The sequence below is a fragment of the Penaeus vannamei genome, chromosome 34 (assembly GCF_042767895.1).
Source record: "Penaeus vannamei isolate JL-2024 chromosome 34, ASM4276789v1, whole genome shotgun sequence".
NCBI lineage: Eukaryota > Metazoa > Arthropoda > Malacostraca > Decapoda > Penaeidae > Penaeus > Penaeus vannamei.
The window spans coordinates 22060379-22087353 of NC_091582.1; the positions used below are offsets into that span (position 1 = coordinate 22060379).

The 26975-nt window shown below is 40.6% G+C and overlaps 3 protein-coding genes across 6 annotated transcripts in view; 2 read left to right on the top strand and 1 right to left on the bottom strand.

Moving 5' to 3' along the window:
• The window catches only part of Plod (procollagen lysyl hydroxylase), a gene marked incomplete in the record, with an annotated part of 23337 nt that extends 14057 nt beyond the window's left edge, over positions 1-9280 (top strand). The window contains 11 exon segments of the mRNA XM_070145580.1: positions 747-909; positions 1696-1867; positions 2442-2563; positions 3091-3192; positions 3813-3938; positions 4363-4498; positions 4962-5144; positions 5631-5735; positions 6912-7064; positions 8483-8611; positions 8891-9280. Of these exon segments, the coding sequence (XP_070001681.1) occupies positions 747-909; positions 1696-1867; positions 2442-2563; positions 3091-3192; positions 3813-3938; positions 4363-4498; positions 4962-5144; positions 5631-5735; positions 6912-7064; positions 8483-8611; positions 8891-9046 (1547 nt within the window).
• Positions 9281-13491: 4211 nt separating this feature from the next.
• On the top strand, positions 13492-22059 carry Sec13 (secretory 13). Its single transcript, XM_027382229.2, has 7 exons — positions 13492-13637; positions 17771-17944; positions 18075-18213; positions 20201-20334; positions 20511-20765; positions 21035-21178; positions 21440-22059. The coding sequence occupies exons 1-7, from the start codon at positions 13635-13637 to the stop codon at positions 21527-21529; spliced, it is 939 nt and encodes a 312-aa protein (XP_027238030.1). The 5' UTR covers positions 13492-13634; the 3' UTR covers positions 21530-22059.
• A 525-nt stretch (positions 22060-22584) lies between these two features.
• LOC113829133 (fatty acid-binding protein) overlaps positions 22585-26975 on the bottom strand; it is a 34516-nt gene continuing 30125 nt past the window's right edge. For all 4 annotated transcript variants that reach the window (XM_070113655.1, XM_070113657.1, XM_070113654.1 and 1 more), the window contains exons 3-5: positions 25255-25424; positions 24470-24571; positions 22585-24340 (exon numbers count right to left, since the gene is read on the bottom strand). In XM_070113655.1, the coding sequence (XP_069969756.1) occupies positions 24284-24340; positions 24470-24571; positions 25255-25424 (329 nt within the window). In that variant the 3' untranslated portion in view covers positions 22585-24283. The remainder of the gene's footprint in view (positions 24341-24469; positions 24572-25254; positions 25425-26975) is intronic.

The following is a 26975-nucleotide window of genomic DNA, read 5'->3' on the forward strand; positions in this document are numbered from 1 at the left end:
TTTCCTTCCTTTCCCCTCCTTTCTCCGACTCTCTCCTTCATTTTCCTTCATCCTTCTATTCCCTCCTTCGTTATCTCTCCTTTCATTCCCCGACTTCCTCTTCCATTCTCTTACTCGCACCTTCGCTCTCTGATTCCCTCCTTCATTCCCTGACTCCTGCATAATTCTCTTCCATTTTCCCTCCCTTCCTCCCTCCCATCTTCTCTCCTTCCTTCCCATTTTCTTTGCTTGCCTCCCACTTACTTTCCCTCCCTCTCACCTTCCCTACCTTTCTCTCCCATCTGCCCCCTTCCCTCCTCTCTCCCACTTCCTCTCCCTTCTCCCTCCTTCCCACCCTCCCACCTTGCCTCCTATTCCCTCCCTTCTCCCTCCCTCCCTCCCTCCCAAATCCTCTCCTTGCCACTATCCTTCCCATCTCCCACCCCTACCCACCATCCCACCTACCCTCCCTCCCACCCACTCCCTTTTCCTTTTCTTCCCTCCCTCCCACCTACCCTCCCTCCTCCTCCTCCCTCCCTCCCCTCCCTCCCTCCCTCCCTCCCTCCCCTCCCTCCCTCCCTCCCTCCCCTCCCTCCCTCCCTCCCTCCCACCCACTCCCTTTTCCTCTCCTCTCCCACTCCTCCCACCTACCATCCCTTTCCCTCCCTCCCACCTACCCTCCCCCCTCCCCCTCCCATCTACCCTCCCCCTCCTCCCTCGCTCCCTCCCTCCCTCCCTCGACCATCCAAGTAACCCTCGCCCTCCCGCAGGCGACGTCGAGCTCCGATTCGCCGGCAAGGAGGCCTACCTGCAGAACACCCTCTATAACAGCGTCCCCGTCGTCGTCACCGGGAACGGACACACTGGCTTGGTCCTCAACACTCTCGGGTCCTACCTGGCGAGGGCGTGGAACCCGGAGGAAGGGTGCAGGTACGATGATAAGGGGAAGGGGGTGGGGGGCAGGAAGGAAGGGAGGGTTGGAGGGGGGCAGGAAGGGAGGGTTGGAGGGGGGCAGGAAGGGAGGGTTTGAGGGGGAGGGGGAGGAGGGGGGAGGGTTGGGTGAGGGGGAAAGGTGGTGGAAGGATAGGAGGGTGGGAGGGTTGGGTTATGGGGGGAAGGTGGAGGGAGGGTTGGAGGAGTGGGTGTGTGGAGACATGGGAGAGAGTGGGTACATGGGTGGTTGGAGGGTGGTGGGGGATGGGAGGGAAGGGAGTGAGAGAAGGGTGGGTGAGGGGAGGAAGGATGGGAGGTTTAGAGGGTGGGGGGAAGGACGGAAGGCGGTTGGAGAGTGGATAGAGGATGGGAGGAATTGATGGAGGGAAGGATGGGTGAGTTAAGTGGAGGATTGGAGAGGGAAGGTTAGGTGAAGGGGTTGGGGATGATGGATGGGAGGGAGAGGGGAGGTGGGTTGAAGGGTGAAGAAAGGGATAGGGGTGAGGGATGAAGGGCGTGAAGAGGAGCGTGAGGGATGGCTTAGATTAGGTTAGGTAGGAAGTGGAAAGGGAAGGAAGGAGAAGGGATAAAATGAGGGTCAGAGAGAGAGAGAGAGACAGACAGAGAGAGAAAGAGAGACAGGGAAAGAAAAAGAGACAGACAGATACAGGGAAAGAGAAAGAGGCAGAGAAAGAGACAGGCAGACAGACAGATAGAGAGACAGATTAAGAGAGAGAAAAATTAGAGAACCTCCTCCTTGAGCCAGGTCCTCCTCCTCCGCAGGTCATGCTGGGACGACATGATCACCCTCGACGCTTCGAAAGAGGAGGAGATGCCCGCGGTGGCTCTGGGCGTGTTCGTCGAGAAGGAGACGCCCTTCCTGGAGGAGTTCCTCGAGAAGATCTCCAACCAGGTGTACCCCAAGGAGAAGATCCACCTCTTCGTCCACAACTCGGTCAGTGCAGCAGGTTTTTCCTTCGTCAGATAGGTCTTGTGAGATATGATGACGTTTGCAGATGTTTGTTTATTTGTTGTTGTTAGGCCTTGCGAGAAAACTTTGTGAGGTATGATAACGTTTGTAAATGTTTGTTTATTGTATGTTGTTTGTTGTTGTTGTTGTTAGGCCTTCTGAGGAAACTTTGTGAGGTATGATAACGTTTGTAAATGTTTGTTTATTGTATGTTGTTTGTTGTTGTTGTTGTTAGGCCTTCTGAGGAAACTTTGTGATATTTGATAACGTTTGTAGGTTTGTTTGTTTGGTGTATGTTGTTGTTCGTCGTTGTTGTTGTTTTACTTTTAAAAATGATTAAGAGGCAGATCGAACAAGTTTCCCTGGCTGAAACGAGTGTTTTTTAAAATAGAATCGAAGACTTAATTAGATATCTCTTTGCCTATAATATCACACATAAAAAATAATGATAATTTCTTTACCTACATAACGCTTTTGCATAAAATACGAAAGCCAATCACAATTAAATTCTAAAAGCGCCCACGCCCCCCACCACTCACCCGCCCATCCCCGCCCGCAGGTGAATTACCACGAGGAGGGAGTCTCGGCGTGGGCGGAGGCCATGAAGGAGGAAGTCGCCTCCGTCAAGTACACGGGCGTAGAAGACAACGTCAAGGAGTGGCACGCTCGCAACGCCGCCATGTGAGTGCCATATATATGCCTACACGAGTATATATAAATGTTTATATATACATACATACATACATACATACATGCATACATACAGTACATGCTTACATACGTACATACATACCTACATACATACATACCTACATACAACAAATACATACATACATACAATACATACATACAATACATACATACATACATACATGCATACTTACATACATACATACATACATACAGTACATACATACATACATACATACAGTACATGCTTACATACGTACATACATACATACATACATACATACATACATACAGGACATACATACATACAATACATACATACATACATACAATACATACATACAATACATACATACATACATACATACATACAGTACATACATACATACATACATACATACATACTTACAAACATACAATACTCACACATACATCCAACATATATACAAACACATCACTATCCCCTCCTAATGCCTCATATATGCAAGCACTCTATTCACTCGCCGTTCCTCCTGCAGCGACTTCTGCCTGGAGAGCGAGAGCCAGTACTTCTTCAGCGTGGACTCCGAGGCCCACATCGACAACCCGTACACCATTAAACTCCTTATTGAGCAAAACAGGTGAGTGTTTGGCGATAGGTGTGTGTGTGGGGGGGAGGAGGGGGAGGGGGGAGGGGGAGTGAAGGGTGTGTGTGTGTGGGGGGAGGGGGGGAGAGTGAAGGGGAGGGGGGAGAGTGAAGGGGAGGGGGGGAGAGTGAAGGGTGTGTGTGGGTGGGGGGAGGGGAGAGGGCGGGGGAGAGTGAAGGGTTTGTGTGGGTGGGGGGAGGGGGGAGAGTGAAGGGTTTGTGGGGGGAGGGGGGAGAGTGAAGAGTGTGTGTGTGGGTGGGGGGGGTGAATGGTGTGTATATGTGGGGGGGGGGGGGGGAGAGTGACGGGTGTGTGTGTGTGGGGGGGGAGTACACGGGTGTATGTGTGTGGGAGGGGGAGAGAGTGTGTGTGGGGGGATGAAGGGTATGTGTGTGTGTATGTGTGGGAGAGTGAAGGATGTGTGTGTGTGTATGAGAGAGAGTGTGGGGTGTGTGCGTGTGTGTGTGTGTGTGTGTGTGTGTCTGTGTCTGTGTGTGTGTGTGTGTTTATTTTTGTATGTCACACCTATGATTAATCAACATAACAAACAAGAAAAAATAAAAGACCCCAGCTCTCACTTCAACCCCTAACCCCTTCCTCCGCGCCTCCTGCAGGGACGTGGTGGCGCCCATGCTGATCCGTCCGTACAAGGCGTGGAGCAACTTCTGGGGCGCAATCACGAGCGACGGCTTCTACGCCCGCTCCATGGACTACATGGAGATCGTGCAGGGCCACAGGAGGTGAGTTCGACAACCCCTTCGTCTGTAGGCCTAGCGCAGAAGTACACCGTGACTTTTTTCATGTTATTTTCGCCATTACTGTTTGTTAAACAATAAGATGTATCGTAAGTCTCACTAACCGTGTTCTCTTTTTTTATCTTCCTCTCTTCTTCCCCTCTCTCCTTCTATCGGGCCCGTCTCTCCTCCCTTCTCTCCCTTTCTCTCTCTTCTCCCTCCTTCTCTCTCCCTTGCCCCCTCTTTCTCTCCTCCCCACTCAATACCCCCCTCTCGTTTTCCTCTCCCTCTTTCCCTCATCCTCTCTCCCTCTTCCCCCCTCTCTCTCTTTCCTTCTCCCGTTTCCTCTCTCCCTCTTCCCCTCATCCTTTCTCCCTCTTTTCCCCATCCTCTCTCCCTCTTCCCCTCCCTCCCTCCTTCCGTGTCGCAGAGGCCTATGGAACGTTCCCTACATCACCTCCTGCTACCTCGTGCGCAGACACCTCCTGGAGGGCGACAAGCGGCCTGCCTACATCAAGAACCTGCTCGACCCCGACATGGCCTTCTGCGAGAACCTCAGGGAGAAGGTGAGGCGACCGATCTTCTCGATGCAAAGAACAGAATGTGGAAGGTTATCTGTCATGTTATATTACCACGGCCGTTCGATTTTTCAATCTGCATGCTTTTTATTTCCTCCAACACAAAAAACGAAAAACAAAAAACAAAAGTAAACAATATGTAAATATATATATATATATATATATATATATATATATATATATATATATATATATATATATATATATATATATATATGTATATATATATATATATATATAAATATATATATATATACACACACACACACACACACACACACACACACACACACACACACACACACACACACACACACACACACACACACACACACACACACACACACACTCGTACACCCGTAACCCCTCTCTTACTCTTCCTCCTCCTCCTCCTCATCTTCCTCCTTCTCCTCCTCCTCCTCCTCATCTTCCTCCTCCTCTCCTCCTCCAGGGCGTGTTCATGTACGTCAGCAACCGCGTCGACTTCGGCCACCTCGTCAACGCCGACCAGTTCGACTCCTCCCGCGTGAACCCCGAGCTGTGGCAGGTCGTGGACAACCGGTGGGACTGGGAGCAGCGCTATCTTCACCCCAACTACAGCAGCGCCGTCGCCGAGAATGCCACGGCGGAGATGGTACGGCAGGGGGTGGGGGGGTTGGGGGTTGGAAGGGGGGATTTTGGTCTCGTTGGTTATAAATGTTGTAGTCGTTGCTGTCATTTTTAGCCATCATCATTGGCAGTGTTATTGATATTGGTGTTATTATTGAATATTGTCATTACCATCATCATCATTTACAGTTATTATTTTTACTGGAAATACTATTATTGTTATTAAAATTGCTACTATTACTGTCTTTGTTGCTATTATTTTTGCTATTATTGTTGTCACTATCAATTTTGTTGTTATCATTATTATTACCGTTATTATTATTAGTAGTAGTAGTAGTATTGTTATTATTATTGCTATTTCCATTACAACTACTTATGCTACTAACAACTCAAAGTAGACTACATTTCTTTTTTTTCAGCTGATATATTCATCATTAGTATCATAATCATCACTGTTATTAGTATCATAATTCATCATTATTCCAATACTGACAGCGACCTCCTCCCTCAGCCGTGTCCCGACGTGTACTGGTTCCCGCTGTTCAAGGAGAGGTACGCGCAGGAAATGATCCAGACCTTCGAGGACTTCGGCGTGTGGTCTGCCGGAACTAACGATGTAAGTCACACACGTACACACACACACATATATACAGGAATACACGTACACACATACATATATATACGGGAATACACGTACGTACAGATATAGTCACGTACCCGGTTAAACATGCATGAACACATAGTCTATATATATTCACAGACAGACACGTGTGCATGCACACACGCAAATATACACACACATAATAGCAGACGCGCGCAAGCACGCACGCACTCACACACACACACACACACACACACACACACACACACACACACACACACACACACACACACACACACACACACACACACACACACACACACACACACACACACACACACACATACACACACACACACACACATCGCCGAAAGCATTGATGACTGTCTTATATTTATTACAGGAAGCATTGCGGTTTCGACTGCATTGAAAGTCACATAGATTTTTGCTCTCAACGCACGTGTCTGAATTCCCTTCTTGTTTTTACCTTCTACGTATTTTTTCCGTCCTTTTCACTTTATCCCCTTTTCTTCCTTTGCCACCCCCTCCTCCTCCTTATCCTCCCCCACTCTGTAGGTGCGCTACAAGGGCGGGCCTCCGCAAGTGGACTTAAAGAGCGTGGGATACGGCCCTGTGTGGCAACATCTCCTGGACAATTACGTTATCCCGCTACAGAAGAAGGTCTTCATCGGCTACAACCACTATGTACGGGCGCGGTCTGACCTCGGCTTGTGACTTCGAGTTTGTTTTTTTAAGGGGGGGGGGGGCGCAGAAGAAGAGGCTGACCCCACGCTGCGCTCCCCTTGTCTGCCCGATCACTTACTAATTTAAAAGAAGACATGATTGCATGCTCTTTGTCTCTCTGTCTCTTTCTTTAATTCTCTCTCTCTTTCTCGCTCGCTCGCTCGTTCGCTCTTGGTTCTCTCTGTCTCTCTCTCTCTCTCTCTGGCTCTCTCTCTCTCTCTGGCTCTCTCGCTCTCTCGCTCTCTCGCTCTCTCGCTCTCGCTCTCTCTCTCTCGCTCTCTCTCTCTCATTCCAGAGAAGATATGAATTGTGCAGATTCCTCGCATTATGTCGTTTGCATGTACTTGTGATTATTTCCTAACCGATATCTTCAACCTTTATCTTCGTCACGATTCCGCACAAAATTATGTCCTCGCTCCCACTGACCTTCGCCGGCCACTCCTTCAGGACCCGAGGCTAGAGGGCGGCTACGAGTCGGTTCCTACCATCGACATCCACATGAAGCAGATCGGGATGGAGGCCGAGTGGCTGGAGATCCTTCGGGTGTACGTGCAGCCGATGCAGCTCAAGGTCTTCGAAGGATACTACAACGATGTAGGAGTGAGACGTCGTTCCCGGGGCGATGCTGCCTGCTTACGAGGTGGTGGTGGTGGTGGTGGGGACGTTGGTGAGGGAGACGTGGTGGTGGTGAAGGAGAGGTGGTGCTAGCTAGTGGTGAGGGAGAGGTAATGCTAGCTAGTGGTGATGGAGATGCTGGTGAGGGAGACGTGGTGGTGGTGAAGGAGAGGTGGTGCTAGCTAGTGGTGAGGGAAAGGTGGTGCTAGCTAGTGGTGATGGAGATGCTGGTGAGGGAGACGTGGTGGTGGTGATAGCTAGTGGTGACTGGGATGTTGGTGAGTGAGACGTGGTGGTGAAGACGTGGTGCTAGCTAGTGGTGATGGGGATGCTGGTGAGAGAGAAGTGATGATGGTGCTTGATTTGGGATAAGGTTGGTGATGATATCGTTTACAATGGCCATTTTACAACGACGATTGTGAAGCTGGTACTTGATAGTGATGGTTGTTGGTGAAAAGAGGAATTTCAAGTTGGACTTTTGGGAATAGAATGTGACGTGAAAAGTGAGTAATCATGGTGATTATAAAGAGTTCTATAACATGAAAATGTAACTAATTACTTCCGGGAAATAAAGTGAACAAGAAGAAAATTAAAGAATTGTTATTTTAATGATTAAATAAGAAATAAACTGGCAAAGACAGAAAAGAGAGACAGTTATGAATACCAACTAAGCACCTTCCTAACGTGAATGTCATCATTACTGCAAGTTACAAAACAGTTTACAAATTTTCTCCATCCTTTTAGAATTTTATACTTCCGACCGTCAACATTTTCACTGTTTCAAATGAATGAATATATAGACTTCAAATAAGTCTCATTGTATGATTCTCTATATATTTTTTTAACCAAGATACATAGACTAAAGTGTGGTACGAAAATTCCTAAAGTGTTTTGCATTTTCACCGGAGTGGTGGCAGTTTCGACGGACAGTTCTGTAAGGAAAATCTGCGTTTGCAATATTTCCATTTTATTTGCTTTGCTTGCATAAACGCATTGAACTCGTATTTCTGCATGACATTTGTATTTCAAAACAGGAAGTTTGCTTGTAGTCTGCATGTGCATCATAAATATTTTTCTCAACAGATAAATTAGTTCTTATATAGTGTATGATTAAAAATGTGTAAATAAAACTAAACTGCAACCCCTAGAGAATGTTACTTTAAAGTTAATTTCACTAATATCCATGTAAGTATATTCTTTGTTTCTTGTCATCAGCAGAACTTTGCAAAACCGTTCCATTATTTTCACTTCTGTACAAAATACAACAAGATATCCAGCATTGATATAATTTAAGTAAGAAAAACATTTGTCAGCCATTCAATCCCCAACAATCCTCGTTTCCTTAAGTCACAAGTCATCAGTCCTTCTAAATATATGTTCAAATCCTCTCTGTTCTTGTACAGCCTCCGCGAGCCATCATGAACTTCATGGTGAGATACAAGCCCGATGAACAGCCCTTCCTGCGCCCGCACCACGATACCTCCACTTACACTATCAACGTGGCCCTCAACAAGCCCGGAGTCGACTACAAGGTATGTCTTTATTCAAAAGAATGACAGGATAACCAAAAAGGAATTGGCTAATTTTCATTTAAAGAGTGAATAAATGTGTACATGTATATATATGTAAATATGTTTATATATATGAATACTTCTAATGACAAGGATAGTTTTATATATTTTACGTGTGCGCACTTCTATTGGAAACGATTGCACATATATTCACTTCTAAACGTGAGGAATCCCATCGATAAATAATGTATTGCTCTTAGCATAGTTATAGCCAAAAATATTTTCCGTTTTCTTTGACAGGGAGGCGGCTGCCGATTCGTCAGGTATAACTGCTCTGTTACGGATTCTCGCGTCGGATGGATCCTGATGCACCCCGGCCGCCTCACACATTTGCACGAGGGCCTCCCCACCACGGAGGGAACCAGATATATCATCGTGTCCTTCGTGGATCCCTAAAAGGGAATTCCAACCCCAGCCTCTCTCTGTCTGTTGTTTATTATGAATTGCGCCTGGCTGGGGGGTAAAAAAGGGAAGGAACTTGAGGGTTCATCGTGTGATGCGAAAGTCATTAGCCTCAATAAGTAGCAGAAATTACATTTTGTGCAAATGTTATGTGATAAGTTATTTATATAGTAACTTGAAGTTACTTATAAATGTTATGTATTTATGAATAAAAAAAACTATGGTCTTGTTAATACCCTTTGAATGAAACCTTTACATATTAAATTACGTAAAAAAAAATCATACACGCGAGTATCCATATTCTGAGCTGTTGCGTCAAGAGTAGAGTACCTTTGTTGTTAATTTTAGCCATTAGTATCTTTACCGAAAATACTGGGTGTATTTTCCACTGAATATGAAAAAATAAAATCCTGATCTTCATAAAATGCAATATGAATAGACTCTAACTGGTCAAAGCACCAGTTTCCATTATAATAACTCGCTATCATTGATGTTACACATGGTAACCTTAATTAGGAAAATAGCGAAACCTTTCCTCATAAGAGTTTACAAGAAAAAAAAATGGTGAAAAATCAGATTTACTTTACCGCACTCACAAAATAGCATAACATCAGTCACCGATAACAATCACCTATATGATATCGAAATTATCGGCCTAGCAATGAAAAGTATTTACAGTAAGAGGAAAAAATAGTTTAAACTGGATTATACGTAATGCATAAGCTGGACTGCGTTAACTAAAAATGTGGCAGCACTCTATATTTATTGAGAAAATAGAGACAAGCAGAAAATACGGAAAAGTGGTCTAAGGCATTTAAGGTTTTTCAGATTGGATAAAATGTGCAGAAGAAACATCAAGTTACGCGGAAATATATGATAAATAAAACACTACAGTAGGTCGACTAAAAATCATTATAAAAGGATTACTCATCACCTGACTCACACATACATACACATACACACACACAAAGTAAAACAAAGATATTACTTAAATGATATCTATAGCAGGGTGAATACCATTTGTTTTTCACTATCATGAAACCCCGCATGTATGTGATAGATCAAAACATTTTAAAAATTACCTGAGGTTATTGATGTTATCAGCATTAAGAGTCTTATGCAGTCTACACATACAGATTTCATAACAAAAATATATCAAAATATCATATTCATTGATTTTGTTTCTTTGATTTTAAGGGTATCTATAAAAATACCCACCGGGGGTACAAAGGAACAAAAAGGTTGGGAACACAAGATTCACAGAACTGAATCACCAGAGGTAGATTTTAGCGGAACCTAGAGATCAAAAGTTAGAAACTGTGATGTCCTAATTATAGAAACACAAAGAAATTTACAGCAACCTATAACCTATCCAACACATTTCAAATAGGAATACATGCTGTTTCTTGGCATAAATGGTAGAAAAACAGGTACATGTACATAAAATGTAACATTGTGATTGCACGGAACAGTAATGAAATTTATGTTGTGCATAATGTAGGTACCTTAAGGCCATAGTAGATGGCAAGGGAAAGGAGAAAGTGGAAAAGTACCAAGATGAGACGAGAGAGTTCAAATTTGTGTAACTGTAGTGATTGGAGAGGAATGTGGCAAAGTTGGAGTAAAAGTCGACAAAGTTGGAGGAAGAGTCGACAAAGTTGGAGGAAGAGTCGATAAAGTTGGAGGAAAAAGCGACAAAGTTGAAGGAAGAGTCGACAAAGTTGGAGGAAGAGTCGACAAAGTTGGAGGAAGAGTCGACAAAGTTGGAGGAAGAGGCGACAAAGTTGGAGGAAGAGTCGACAAAGTTGAAGAAAGAGTCGACAAAGTTGGAGGAAGAGTCGACAAAGTTGGAGGAAGAGGCGACAAAGTTGGAGAAAGAGTCGATCAAGTTGAAGGAAGAGTCGACAAAGATGGATATCCAGATGAAAGTAGACAGAGTGCAATGCTCTTTCTTCTAGGAACGGAAAGGATACTGTACTGAGGAGAGTGTTGCATGTCTTGGGTTGGTGGCTCCAACTGCTGGGAAAACCAATGAAAATGAAAGTAATTATCATAAAAGCAATAAAAATCATAGAAATAATGAAGATGGTGATAAAAAGAATAATAACAATAATGATGATTATTATCATTATTGTTGTTATTATTATTGTTGTTTTTTGTTATTTTTATAATCATTATTATTTATAATAATGTTAATCATGATAATGTTCTTATAATGTTTATCATCATTGTCATTAAAATTACCAAAACGTTTTTCTGTTATTATCATTATATTTTTATCTTAATCATTATCATTAATATGACTATTATCATCATAATTATTATTTTATAGCAATAATGAAATATTGATAATGATGATGTATACTGATAAGAATGAAATATTGATTGTAATACTAATTAAAGTAATAACAAAAATAACAGAAATTATCAAGACAGCAACACTAGTAACTTTAGTACTACTAAAAATAATAACAATGATGACAACCATAATAACAATAAGAAGAAATAAACACAATAATAATAATTATTATCATTACACAAGTAATTGCCCTAGAAGGGAAAAATATTGACATTAAGTCATCAGTAGACAGAAATATATATGCAACAGATTATAGTCAATTTGTTGCCTCTCGTACAATAATAGTTCTTGTGTAACATTCCTTAATTACAGAGCGATGAACAAAAGCTTCTTCGTAGCCGTAATGGAGGCATGTGAACATACTACAGATCTGTTACAGACTATTCTCTAGAAATTCGGTCGTATGTTCCGCCGTCGACCTTCGAAGACGAAAATATATAATCATTACATATAATCATTGTCGTGAAACTTGAAGTAGCACCATCTTTTATGATATATGTCGATTACCATAGGATTGACCAAGCCATCTAGCCTTGCCTTCGAGAACTGACTCCTCGGGAAGGAGACAAGAGAAATCTTTAAATTAAGGAAAGGAAGTTGCCTTCGATCAGCTGATTCGATCACCTCACATGGAAGCGCATTGTCATAAGCATGGATGAAGAGCCTCGGGCCTCATAGTTGCACTTAGTTTCGTATGACCTGGATCGGGCATGAGTCAAGGTTAGGAAAAGTCCCACAAAAGTCCTTACTAGTCAACGTTCTCCAGAATAGGGTTTTTCAGTGTTCTTTTAGCCTTTAAAAGACAATTTTAGGTCATTTACACACGGAGCTTAAAACGCAGTCCAGAACATTGCCGGTAACATATCTGAAACATGTTACTAACGTGATCCTTAGCAAGTCATAATTATATAGGTATTTGTACGATAGCAAGTTATTGTTTCCACAATGGCGTCCACAGTTGTCTGGAAACACGTTTACGTGTTCGAATTTCCAAACTAGTTATGTCAAACATGTATGCAACCGTGTACAGCAGTGTTTTAGACATGTCGTATACATGTTTAAATGTGTGTATGAGGCTTGAGGTTACGGGATGGGTCATGTCCCCTCCCACTCGCTGACTGATATGTTGGTCTCATATACAATTCTGTTTTAGAATAAATAATATGTAACTTTTTTTACCGTACTGTGATTGTGTGTGGCGTGTTGTTTAATATGTATAAGTAAATGAGGAGAATCTTTTTTTAATGCGTATTTATATTTCTCTCATTCTTATAATTTTACTTTTTTGACTACTTAATCTTTAAGTCCTTTGTCTTTTTCTAACTACATTATACATCCTTTACTTTATACATTTTATCATTTTCTTTTCTATTTTATGTACACATCTTTACCTTTATCTTTTCACCAAAATCGCTATCTCTGTTGTCGTCATTCTTTTTATTTTCATAATCTTTTTCGATTCATCCAGTACGCTTAGATCAAAAGTTACAGTTCCACTCCATACCTATTTTGTAAAAAAAAAAAAAAAAAAAAAAAATGGTAAACCGTTATGAGAAATAGAAAAAAAATCAAGCTCCTGTCAACCTCGTTATGAGATCCTGTGCATGTTTTTCTCATTGGAAGTGGTAATGTGGAGGTTAGGCCTACAGTTCGTAATAGTTCTCTCCGCATACTATTAATTCATTATGCGTGCAGCCGAAATATAAGAAGCTATATATCATTTAAACAAGACAACTGTCAGTAACAGCTGTTTGTAATGTTTCAAGTAGAAAAGAATAATTAATCAAATCATCCAATTTTTGTCACGTGAATAGCGTGGGGATTCCATATGTAAAGAGAGACATTCACATATTCAATTGCTTGTTGTTAGGGTTCCAATCAATGAATGTATGAACATGTGGAAGAAAATATGAAGAATAATCTTGGTGACGAAATTAAACTACTTCCACGCGGCACCTGCATCATCACGAATAAGAAACTTTCCTCTCACATTAAAGTATAAACCATCAACAATAGAAAGGGGCAGAGGTAACTTTCATATAAGGAATGGAAACATATATCTGTAAAATATATATGTATTTGAATTACCGATATCAAAGCGGTATCTATGCGGTGGTTTTAGTTCGGCGAACCGATGACTGCCACGTACGGTCGACAGTTGTTGTGATTCAGTCGGTGGAACAAGTTCTGTGACTCGGACATCCTCTTTACGCCTTCGCAAAGATGGTAACAAGGAATATTTCATAGTTGTTGTGTATATTTTGTCTTTTTGATAATGGATGGGAGGGTAGAGTCCTTGTCTAATGTTTTGAAAATGTTCAAGCTCGTCAGGATGGTAGAGGGCACGGCCCTGTGCCTGTGTTTTTTTTTATTTATATTTTTTCTGTCAGTTTTATTCGGCAGAGAGGGAAGGTTATACAATGTATTAGTTATGTTAGATTTTTGGGTCAATTTTACACTTATAAAGATATTTTGATTAGGGGAAAAGTCCTCGTTGTAACTTTGTAAAGGGCTCAAGGATGCCCTACTTATAAGAATATGAACATGATTGAAATGGTAAAATTTGGTAGTATAAAAATGGTAATAAGTAAGAAGAATAAGGTATTTGTTACTGAGAGCATTGCACCCTCCAGTGATGGAATCCCAGAACCACGGTATCATGCAAACCCAAAGATCCAGACTTAACGTTTCCCTAGACAGAGGTCGGGAGGGGTCTGGGGAAAACACGTAATGTAATTTCATTTCGCGAAATGGAGTGCTGCATATGAAATGGAATGAAAAGAGGTTGTTTTTTGTGTGCAAACCTTCAGATACACATGCAGGTGTCCCCTCTTGAACCATATCCAAATACCCAGAGAGGATTAACTGTAATTTCGCCTGAGATTTCAAAGTATGGCCGATAATAGATGGGCCCACGGCCAGATTGCAGCACTTCTGCTATGTCAGTGCCGCCTACTGGCGGTTTCCGTGCATCGGTACCTGCAACACTTTAAGTTGAACATGTTAACACAACTGAGACATAAAAAAGGTTATCTGTGCATGTACTGCTCATCATCTGGTAAATTACGCAATATCATGTTCCATTATGTATACGACATTCCATTTCACGAAATGGAGTTCCATTACGTGTTTTCCCTACAGCGGTGGGGAAAGGGGGCATGCCCGCTGATATTTGTTACAGAGAGCAACACAGCCTTCCAGGGACTAGGTTGAAAAAAATTGATTTTCTGCAGCAAATCTAATGATTTCATTAATTCTCGGCATTGTTTCTTGTGCGAATGAATAGTTCAGGAGATTGAGTACCATTTCTTCAACGATCTTGATTTGTTAGTCCCGTTAGCAGGGGAGGGCATGAAGTATATCAGGGAAATTATGGGGTTAAACAGTCTCAAATAAGAATGATCAAAAATGCGTAAAACTAGCACAAAAAACGCTTAAAATCGGTCAATTAAACTCTATAGATGTAATCGCCACCCTTGAAGTTCTACGGGCTGACGCGCCAGAATTAAAAAACTCTACAGGAACCCAACCCACATTCCGGCAAAACTTCACAGGAATTCACTCATTCCAAACCCCCAAAAAACATATTGATCAATAAACCAGCCTAATATACCAATTTTAGTTATCGTTACTAGGTGTGCCCTTTGAGCACTGCCCAAGTGGTATGTACGGCAAGATAGAGCTGCATTCACATCATAAAATAATAAACCTAATGCCTTTATATCCGGAAATGTCAAACTTTCGTTGCTTCTTTGTACCATCTGGATTGCTTTGATTTTAATCACTTTCTTCGTCATTTGGAGCTCTTGATGGGCCCAGATATTAAACTGGGATGGTTACTAAAGTCTGATTATTCTTTGTTGCCAGTGTACAAGTCTTAAAAATAACCCAAAATCAACACAACACTGGAAAAGCAACATTTCTCACTGGCGTTCTACCTCAAAATGAGCGGGCTGTTGAGGTGTCGACCTGTCTCTAGCGAAAGAAAGTGTGAAACACTCGATATGCATGATTTTAAACAAGGGTATAGTTAATCTTACAATACGCAAATGAAGTATAATAACATTAATAAAACTTTAAAATCATTAGTGTGTAACAGCAGACACTGATAATTAGCCAAATATTGTCTTGACAATTCACAAACTAGTTCGGACATCGCAGTAATGAGTTCAGCATTCAGTGTTTTGTTATTCCTGGCAAGGTAAAGAAGTAGCTGGACGTGAGGTGCCCACATGTTATATTTTCATCATCTTGCAGTGACTATAAGGCCGCTGCAGCCAAAACTGTGTTCTATCCAACTCTATTTCATCCATTCTAAAAGATGGCAGTGTCCATTTCCTTCTATTTACACACGTCGGTGTCTTTAACTTATACCCACATTTTTGAGTTCAAGAATAACCATATTAGTGTCAATGAAGATTTATTTTAGGAGGGGCTAGGGATGGGAAGTGGAGATAGGCAGTCGGCAGAATTGGATAGGCAATGGGCTAGGTTGGGGTAGGCATTGAAGTGCAGGAATTATATGGTCATGGTGATTGAATTTGCCAGAGAAGGATAGCTATGTCTTAAAGCTCTATATCACTGACCTGGTAATTGTTTATAATACCTTTGCATTGCTGATCATGATGTTAGTACAATCAATGGTTTCCTCTCACGCTCGACTACCTATATATATACAGGACATATGCACATTCTTGGCCCCAATAGTAGGGGATGAGGTAAAATATAAATGATATGCACAATTTACATCACTATGATAATAATATACACAATAGATTACTGTATTGTTTAATGCAGGAGGCTGTGCCCCCTATGACCCCCCTGGGGGACTGCTGTCCCGAAACCCTTGCCCTGGAAGACAGATATTCTCCACATATTCACAGCAGGATAGAGCGTACAACCAATGCATTGGGTGAATCTAGAAAAATGCTGCGTAGGAATGATTATTTACTAACCTGATAGATGGATGACAATCTGGAATGTCCTACATTCTAGTCGGTATATCATGCTGACCATATCACAGGTTAGTGTACTACTACTATGGGTACATTTCTATGGGATTTGCTATTGTTCAGTCCTACTATACCTATGTGAGGTAGACTTTATACTCTCAGGTGGGAGCTGGGGGAACAATCACCTTGCATTAGATATATAGGTGTGTAATATATGCAATCACGGTGCCCAGTGCAGTCTATCTTATGCTCTATCGTTCCATACATATGTGGTGGATTCTTTGTTGTCCAGGGTATGGATTAGGGGGTTAACTCAATAATGACCAATGTTGTGTATGTCATTCATATTTACCCTGCAATTTTCCTGGTACCTGGTCCGCAGCATAATTTGTGTATGCATGAGTAGTAGAGAATGAGAGGCATCCATTGAAACCACAAAGAACTTTGGGTCAGTGTGGATATTGGGGTAGTGGTTTACTTTTCTTATGAAGCTTAATTATAGCCCTCTAATGAGGCATTTGCACAAATATTGGTGTAAAAGAATTAGTATAAGGAGTTTGGATAGCTACGAATTTAGGCAAATGAAGCTATCCCAGGAAAAGTATTTAGGATTAGAGGCAACAGTAATAAAGGAGAAAGGTGCTCTTAGAAAAGCACTTAGAGGACACCTTTTAGCTGTAGTCTGGAGTAAGTTTACTGTAATTATGGTTTTGATGGAACCAAAGCATGTGAAATTTTATCTGATGTAAGAACTTGTAAGTATGAGTGATAAGATACTGCTTAATCATTTTTGATACATCAGAGATGTCTAGCAGTATAGAAATAGTAGATATTTTTGTGTTACAAACTTCCCCAATGTTGATAGTAATTACCAAGAAGAGGTTAACCCATTTTATTTGGTAATAACATCAGCTAGTGTGTCAGCAATAATTTGAAATTTCTGTAGTCTGAATTTGTCTGTGATCTTTGAGACAGATCAACCATGGGTGTCTTATTACCATACGCTAGAATATAGGCTTGGAAGGGTCACCGATTTAGGAGGACTTCCTATGAAAATATGTCTGTTCTGGTATCTCCTTTTAACATGTTCATTCAGCAAATGCTTCTAGATCTGTTGTTAATCATGAAAACTTGTTTCTTCTTTCTTTCTTTCTTACTTTCTTTTTAGGGTTGACTTGAATAAAGTGAATCATTTTGACTTAACTCACAACTTATATTCTATGGCATACACTTGTTTTGTAAACTTCACTTTGTATATGCTTCTTAGTTCTTTTTGTTCTTTCTCAGTGAAAACAACATTCATAAAGTCCTCTAACAGATAACAAGAAGTATAGGATGTATCAAAGAAAAAGGGAGCACATTTCCCCTTCTTCTCTCCTTATGCCTAACTCTGGCCTCTTTCTGCAGGTGTCTGTCATCAGCAATGTTGAGACAGGCCATGATGACATGATTCATGATGCTCAGATGGACTTCTATGGGACCCGGCTCGCAACCTGCTCTTCAGACAGGTCCATTAAGATCTTTGAGGTCAAGGGCTCCACACAGACCCAGATTGCTGATCTTCGAGAGCATGAGGGACCAGTAAGTGTTTTTTTTTTTTTCTTCTTCTTCTTCTTCTTCTCATGTACACACACACACAAGTGCATACACATGTACACATACACACATACACAACAGAAAATGTATTTACTGAATATTGCTTTCTTTTTAGGTATGGCAAGTTGCCTGGGCACACCCAATGTATGGTAACATCCTGGCATCTTGCAGCTATGACAGAAAAGTTATTGTTTGGCGAGAGGATGGTCACAAATGGAAAAAGATATATGAATATGCCAACCATGACTCCTCAGGTAAGAATCTAAACAAGTATGCTTAACCCAGTGCTGCTGGGATCAAGTAACGTTCACAGTAGTAATGTTTTGTCAAAGGCATTTACAAATAGATGGCTCCATAGGTGCAAAACCACCAAGGAGTTAATCAGTAGAAATATGTGACCTCTCGTTTCCTTGATTTTTTAGGAAAATAATCATCTTTTTTTGATAGTATTGATAGTGGTATTATTGTTTTATTGACATTATAATTATAACAGTTATTAATAGTACTATTAATAATGTAAGATGAAATGAAAATATTTCCAAAAACCAAGAAAAATGCTTGTATGTGGTCCAAAATCTGGACAGTAGGCTTACGAAGTGGAATGGAGATTCTCCCACTTATGTGGCTTGTAGGCTTGGATATGCTTGTGTGAGGTGCCTCCCCTTTCAAATGTTTTTCTTCTTCTTCTTCTTCTTCTTCTTCTTTTCCCCCAAGATCTATACTTGTTATTTGATAAGCTAGGTGAAGATGGTAATAGACTGTTTTCCTTGCACAGACTGTATCATATCTCTAGGTAATATACAAGGCTGTGTATAACATTGAGTAACATTTTGTTTATTGCTTGATTTTTTAATATTTTCATATTCAGTTTTTTGTAATACACCTGCCACCAATCACGGTGCATGGAAATAGTCTCCTCTTTGGAGCCAGCGCTCCTCCTACCTTGGCTCCTCCTACCTTGTTTATTGGTGGAAATAAAGATGAAAATCCCTCCTTAATAGCCACTGAGTCTAATCTTCCTCCAAGAGTTTAGTGCACTCCCTTACATCAAAATTTTCATGATATATTGAGGTCACCTGGCCATTAGCCAAATTTTTTCATGACATGTCAGGTACTTTACCAGATCCAGTGGGTTAAGTCTTCAACTGCTTTCTAGAGGGTTACACTGTAAGCAGTAAACTGTAGACAGGGCCATATTTAAAAGACTAGATTGAAACATCTTTAGAAGTGTGTTAAAGCTAACGTAAATGCACCGAGCCTGTAATTGTAATCATAATTGTAATGTAATTCTAAGAATGAGTCTGAGTAGTGGCCTAAGGTTCATGTTTTTATGTTACATTTTTTTTTATGTAACTGAAAGTTTAAAGAAAATGAATTAAAGTTCTGTTTGAAAGTCTAGAACTTCCTAGAAAACTCCCAGGTCCAAGATTGTTACTCCTGCTAATTATGCTTAATAAGTATACCAGTATGACTTTACTTTTTGCTGTTAAGCACAATAGATCATTATGTTCATAAAATAATTATATGCCTAAATATTGTCAGTTGCCAATATTTAATCCCCCAAAGGTTTGGACCTTGTAGTGAAAAAGCTAGTCAAGCTGTTTTAAAAGAACTTGAATGATATACAAGTGGACACTGCTCTTGATTAAGTGTTGATCTTGTAAAACGGTCGCATTTCATGTTGAAGATGATGATGATTTTGTCAGATTATACATTTACCCTATTGCCGCTGGGGATGGCTTGTAAGTACATGCCATGTCTGCTATGTTATTAGGCTATTTAATGTGTTTACACATAGATGGCTCCGCAAGTGCTTAGTCACCAGTAACTCAGTGACTTTGTCTACCTATCACACCTGTTTACCCTTTTCCTTGCCTTTTATTTGTTTAGTTTTTATTTATTTATTTTGTCTTTTTTTCCTATTATTATTGTTGATAACCTTTAATGATAATGATAATAATAATAATAATAGAAAAAAAGGACTATCAATATTAATAGTGTTAGAAAAAAAAATCCTGAGAACTCATGGAACAGGGAAATCAAGTGAGGTCATGTGGTCCTACTAATTGACTCATAGGTAGTGGAACTCTTGTAGAACCATTGTGCGTAAACACAATTAAAAAAAACAAAGCTGCAGTGGACATCACATGTTCCCAACAGCATCATGCTAAGTCTCATCATGCAGTGAAGTGTTAAGTGTTGTAGTGTTAATATGTCTTTTTATTCCATGTGCCTCAACAGTTAACAGTGTGTGCTGGGCTCCCCATGAACATGGACTGATTCTTGCCTGCGCATCCTCGGATGGGTCTGTGTCCATTTTAACATACACATCCGCACACACTTGGGAAAACAAGAAAATCACCAACGCACACTCTGTAAGTGTCCCCAAATGGTAGCGTATTTGATTTTGTGATGGAAAAATTTACATTAAGTCTCGTTAGTAATTGTAATGGAATAACTTGTTTGCTCTTTATTAAAAATCATGTGTTTATATATGTAGTTTTTTATTTATTATTATTATTATTATTATTATATTTTCCTTTTTTTCCAGATTGGTTGCAATGCAGTGAGCTGGGCGCCAGCTGTGGCCTCTGGCTCAGCTGACGGCTCCAACAGAACAGCCTCAGCAGTGCAGCGCATCGTGACAGGTGGTTGCGATACCTATGTCAAAATATGGCGATTTGACAGTGGCACAGGAGAATGGACTGAGGAGAGTAAGCTTGAGGGCCACTCAGACTGGGTGCGTGACGTTGCATGGGCTCCCTCCATTGGCCTGCCACGCTCCATAATTGCCTCCTGTTCTCAGGTAATGTAGAAGGAATACTGTATACTTGAATAAGGGAGAAAATGATTTATAGGTATTACTTAGATATGCAATAGAAAATTGTAGTGTCAGTGATCATAGATTTATGGCAATCTATTGTGGTAGAAATACTACTGTGTAAAATTGAAATACATGACTCTGATTACTATTGTTGTTGTTGTTATTTTTTATCATTATTGTAGTTATTATTTTCTTGTAATCTTCATAAACATCTTTTCACTCAAAACAAATGTGAACACTTTTTCCATTAGGATCGCCGAGTGATCATCTGGATGAATGACGGAGTCACAGGCACTTGGCAGCCACGTGAGCTCAACACGTTTGATGATGTCATCTGGCACGTTAGCTGGTCTGTCACAGGCAACATCTTGGCAGTGTCGGGTGGGGATAACAAGGTGAGACTTCAGTCCAGGATATAGAAACTTTTATAGTTCAGGGGCCTAGAATGTGATATCTTAATGTTTGTAAAGGAATGAAATCACATTGGCTAATACTTATTTATAGATACATTTTATACCTTTTCAAGGCAGTATTTTTATGTTAAGTAAATTTTTCAATGTATTCTTTCATTTTCTTTTTTCCTTATTCCTTTTACTTCAAGAAGTTATTTTGTTTTCTTTTGTTCTCTCTAACTTTTACCCTTTTCTGCCCGGTAGGTGAGCCTGTGGAAGGAGACACTCGAGGGCCAGTGGGTATGCCTCAGCGACTCAGCCAAGGGCCACTCGGGAACAGAACGCACACTCTAACAAAAGATGAAGCAGGACGAGATGAAATGAGATGCGCTCCCTCCTTGCTTTGGGAGCCGGCTAGGGAGAGCATCTTCATGGGCAGGTCAAGATATTACAAAGCCTTTTATTTTTTCTCTTAAACTATTATTATTATTTTTATTTTTATAATATAAGGTTATAGGTTAAAGACAAGAAACCAGTGTTATGTTTATGCATTTAGTTTAGGTTGGGAATCTTTTGTTACATGTCTGTTTATACTTAAAACTGTTTGAATGTTTTATAAACTTTTTTTATTATGATTGTCATCACTATCTATTATAAATATACAAAATGTGTAAATTCATGTCAGATATTATTGAAAAAAAATCCAAGATTCCTTTCTCGCATGCTTCCTCAAACGGAAAGTCACAGAAATCACAGTCAACCTTCAATACAGTGTTATTAAGGTCTTTCTTTTGTGGTCTCTGTAAAGAATTCTAGTGATAATATTTTATTATAACTCGCCATAGTTATGAATATAAGGGAAATAAAAAGTTTTGGATTCTAAATGTTTTATCAACTCCTGCCTATGAAAGCAAAAATTGGGTGTGATTCGGAATCTAAAAGCAAGGTGGGTAATACAAAAACTCTAGACAATTCATTTTTGCATTCTGGTAATTTATTTATGAAATTAGTATATTATCAGTGTGTAATCCTTTTGAATAAGTTGTTCAGTGTAAAATTAATCATTGTTAATTAATCTGTACTGTATACCTGATTTGAGGTTGTATCCTGCAAATTTTGTACAAAGTAATTTAAAATGTATGTGCTTATATGACAAGTAATGTATCTTGAATGCCTTACTGCTGTTGATGAATTTCATGTTGTTTTAGTGCTTTAAATAATCTATAAAAAGAAAAAATATATATCGTGAACATAAACCCACTTTTTGTAATCAAGTCTTTATTTAAATTACTCTGGTAATTGTATTTTTTATTATCATCATTTTTTTGTATTGTTTTACTGAACAGGATATATGTTATCAGTTCAACTGGTTTTAAGATTATCATGAAAAAGGATAATCAAAATAATACTCCTTTTCTCTGTTTATAGGTAATTTAGGAGTGCATGCTCACAAAATTATACATTTGAAGAAAATGTGTAACACTTCCAAAATCAACAAAATACCAAATCCTAACCCCACACAGCAGAGCTAAGTGTATATTGTCTGTCATGTACATGAAAAAAAATCATGTTTTAGTTGTTTACACTAAGTTGCATAATTCACTGAGGAAGTTGTTCTTTGTGATGAAAGGGACTTTCTCTTAAGTATTTTTACACAAATTCCTTGAATGACAATTTATTATCAATATAAATTGACATGGTATATAAAATACAACACTGACTCCAAAGTGAAGGGACGATCCTGCTACTTTAAGGGAGCCCAAGCCGTGTCCTTTTTCTATATAACAGCAAATGACAAATACAGTTTTTGGAGAAAGAAATGTGTGATCTAGCATCCTGAAATCCCCCAATCCCTTTTTCTTCTTGTGGGGGACATAGGAGATGGAGACTAAGGCCCAAGGTAGGGAATCACCCCAACCTTGGACCTCAGCCCTCACATTAACTAATTTTGCATTGTTTTTTCCTCTACCCCTTTCATTTTTCCTTTTCTTCATCCCCTTCTCATGTCCACATCCAAAAGTGTGAGAGCTGTGCTGAAAGGATGAAAGACTGGCTTTATGTCAGTCCTGAACGGCCCCCTTTTGCTCCTCCCTCTTTTCACATACCATACTAACCTTCAGCGCTCTGCAACCTTTGACATCTAACTTATTTTGTCCAAATCCTCAACTCATTTTTATGCATTTCACCACAATATTTTATCATGGTGCTCTATGGTGAGGCCTCGCCATATCTCTATATTTTGAATATGGCGCTAATGACCTTAGATGTTAATGTTGCTGAAATTTTTCAATTAATACAAAATAATATAGTTCTGAAGACTCCACTGATTGATGAAAAAAATCTGAAGTATTCATTTCTTTAAAAAAGGAAAAAGAGATGGAGATGCAAATGTATCAAAATAATCAATAATAAATGCAGTTCTTAAATGTTACAGAAACAGCAATAGTTTATTTATATCTATGCATTTGCAAAAATTGTCTTTCAGCATTAGAGCTTGTTAAAATGAATTCCTATGTTAAAAGTTTAGTTGTTCAGACTAAAGTAATATTAGGTTGTAAATACAATGTTGTATATGTCATTTATTCTAGTGAAGGGTAAAGCAGTGAAAAATGCAAATGTTAAAATGTTAAAAATAGTAACAGTTGTGATAGGCTGTGTGAATTAGCATAAACATTGACAGATTTCTTTACTTCTCTTTTTTATGTGCATAATGTTCACAAAACATGAGTTGTTGCATATAAGGAAAGACATGAAGTGTTGTGTAATCCATGAACAGTTTATAAACAAACCTGTGCCTCTTTCTTCTCTCCCTCTGTCATCCTATCTTCCCTGTTCTTCTCCCTCCCCTTCTCTTCTTCCTCTTCCACTTCTTTCTTCTCCATCTTCCTCCTCCCTTCTCTCTACCTCTTCCCCCTTCCTGCTCTCCCTATCCAATTCCTCCTCTACCTCTCCTTTCTGTCCTTGTGTACTCTATCCATGTACATTAGGGTATGTGCATAATATATGTTCTATACTAACAAACTTGTAAAAAATGCTACGCGACCATGGCCGACTTTCTCAAAAAATAGGGATGCCGCTTTATTTCCTGGCAAACGTGAATCTGAAGTTCTAAAGTCTCCTGAAGTAACGATGGCAGACTGTACCTGATTCCACATGAGTGATTGTCTGAAAAGAAAGAAAAAGTAAAGGAGTAAATTCGTAAACATCTGGTGCACTGAATTACGCAGTCCAGAAAATCAGCAAATTATGTGTTGAAAAACAAAAATAAGATGGATCTCTTTTTTTATTACATACCATGATTAAACTATCCTCTGTGAAGTGTCGGATCACTTCTGTTGTGTATGTGTCTGATTTCTGAATCTGCATAATCCTGTCATCTTCAATTGTGAAGACATTCTGAAAGGAGAAAAATTGTTACCTGACTACCAAAAGTAATTGCATTAATTCAATTTTTTGGCTTTTGATCTCATGTTGCCATATTACGTTTTTAAACTCGGGACTCGGGATAAAAAAAAAGGGGGGGGGGGAAACAGGAAAATTACTCCTTTCAAAAGCATTACACAAAATCAAACACAAGTCAGGAGTAATTTTATATCATTTTTCTTTTCTATATATATACATATGATGGTTCCAAATTTTTCATATATATGTAAGTCTAATAAACTCAGTGACCCTTGCAACCTAGGCCTACTTCATGTACTATGGGAAGTGGCCATGAAATGAAACAAAATATAATCATCCCAGTAAAAATATCTTGGGAGAGGGGGGTCTCCTCTCATTTACACGGGTATACACTGCAGGTTTGGGGCAAATGTAAAATAGCATACTTCCAGGGCGAAGAATTGCCCTATTACATCAAGGAAGCCAAAGTGTCCTTTTTATATGCGACAACAAAATAAACACTTAAAGTGCTTTCTTTACTGAAATATAACCAACAAATGTGCCACTATTCCCTCCTTCCTTATAAAACCCACTTACTCGTGCCATGGCTCCCTCCCTTTATCATTCTCCCCCCCCCACCTGTGCTATGATCCCCTCCCTCATACTATCATCCCCCCCCCCACCTTCGCCCAACCCACCTGTGCCATGCCGCCCATGGTCTCGGTCTCGACGGTCTGGCCGGGCTCGAAGACGTACTCGACGGTGCGCACGAGAGTGTTCATGCGGATGGTCCACGTGTCCCCGTCGCGCCGCACTTCCACCACGGGATTCGAAGCCGCCACCATCTTGCGCGGGATCAGGGGCACTCCTGGTGGGGGCGAAGGCACACTTGTCAGGGCAGTCGGGGCACAGAAGGCGGATCAAGGTAAGCAGGTTAGGGTAAAGGAGGCAAGTTACGGAAGGCAAATCAAGGAAAGCAGGTTAGGGTAAAGGAGGCAAATCAAGATGGGCAGGTTAGGGGAAATGAGGCAAGGCAGGGCAGGCAGGTCAAAGCATGCAGGATTAAGTAGGCAGATCAGGGTAAGCAGGTTCGAGTGGAGGGATAAAAAGGATAAAGATAAAAAAAAAAAAAAACACGTGGAAGTAGGATAGATGGAAGGGGGGGTGTGTGTGCAGGCAGTTGGGATAAGTAGGTATGCGGAGGACGACAAATAGAACTGGTGGATGAGGGTCAATACGCCACAAGTTAGAGCAATTACGGGTGATCGATCACTTTAATAATAACAAAAAGAACTAGAAGCACTCAGAGACCGCATACCTCCGTCAAGGCAATAAGGTCACTGATGAAATAGAAATATTCACTTGAAAAAATAATCAAATTCATCTCTTTCTCAAGTACATTTCATAGTCCGTAAACATAATGATAGTAATAGTAACACCTATTATCAATGCAATAGGGGTAACTGATGCAATATATTTTTTTAAATTCTGGATCCGGATCTCCACCAAAATTCAATGGCATCTAAGTTAGGCTAAGACACACCTCTGGTAAAAAAATCATAAAAATCTGTTCGTTACTTTTTGAGTGATCCTGCTAAGGAACAAACGCCCAAACTAACTGATGGAATATTTTAATTTTCAGTGTTTCAGAATGGGCGTAAATACCTTTAAAGGACAGATATCTTATTTTTTCTTCTTCCCACTATTTGCTTTCATATTTGCAATACACACTTCAGGATCTAGACCTTGACACAATTCTGGAACAAAGCAGAATTATGCATTGCCGAAGTCTCGAAAGCCCCCATGAAAGCCGAACTCAAAGAAGAACCGCTAAATATTCAGAACGTATTTTCTTCTCCAGCCATGATAATTCCTCATTTACTGACGTGACCATCGCCGGCGTTTCTCGAAGCCCAGAATACTAAGTCGAAGCCGCGTTGCACCACGATCTCCCATTCATTAAGCGACGGCCCACTGCACACCCACGCCATTAATATTGCTGCGCTTAACTGGGGGTGATCTGGCAGGATGATCTCCCTCGAAGCCATGCAGTATTCATGCCCAATTGCGAACGTGTCGACCGGGCTCCACGTGGCAGAGGGCGGCCGGAGTGATGCTGCTCGAGAATGCCGTTGGGACGAGTTCGTGCCTTGTTTGGATCGCGCGCCGGACAGCTGTTCGAAACATTGGGAATGCGGGAGTCGTCGCCTGCATCATTGTGCCAACTAATTGCACTTCGGAGCGTGGCTTCGCATCGCCGAGGCCTGGTCAGTGAAAGTCATTTGAAATACCAAACAACCTGTTGATTCCAGCCTGTGAAAGATTCATGTTGGGCGAATTGAAAACGAAACAACGTAGGGAAGAGCAATGAATATTCGTAGCGTTTTCTTGTCCTTTCCCTTCGCTGTTCCATGATTCT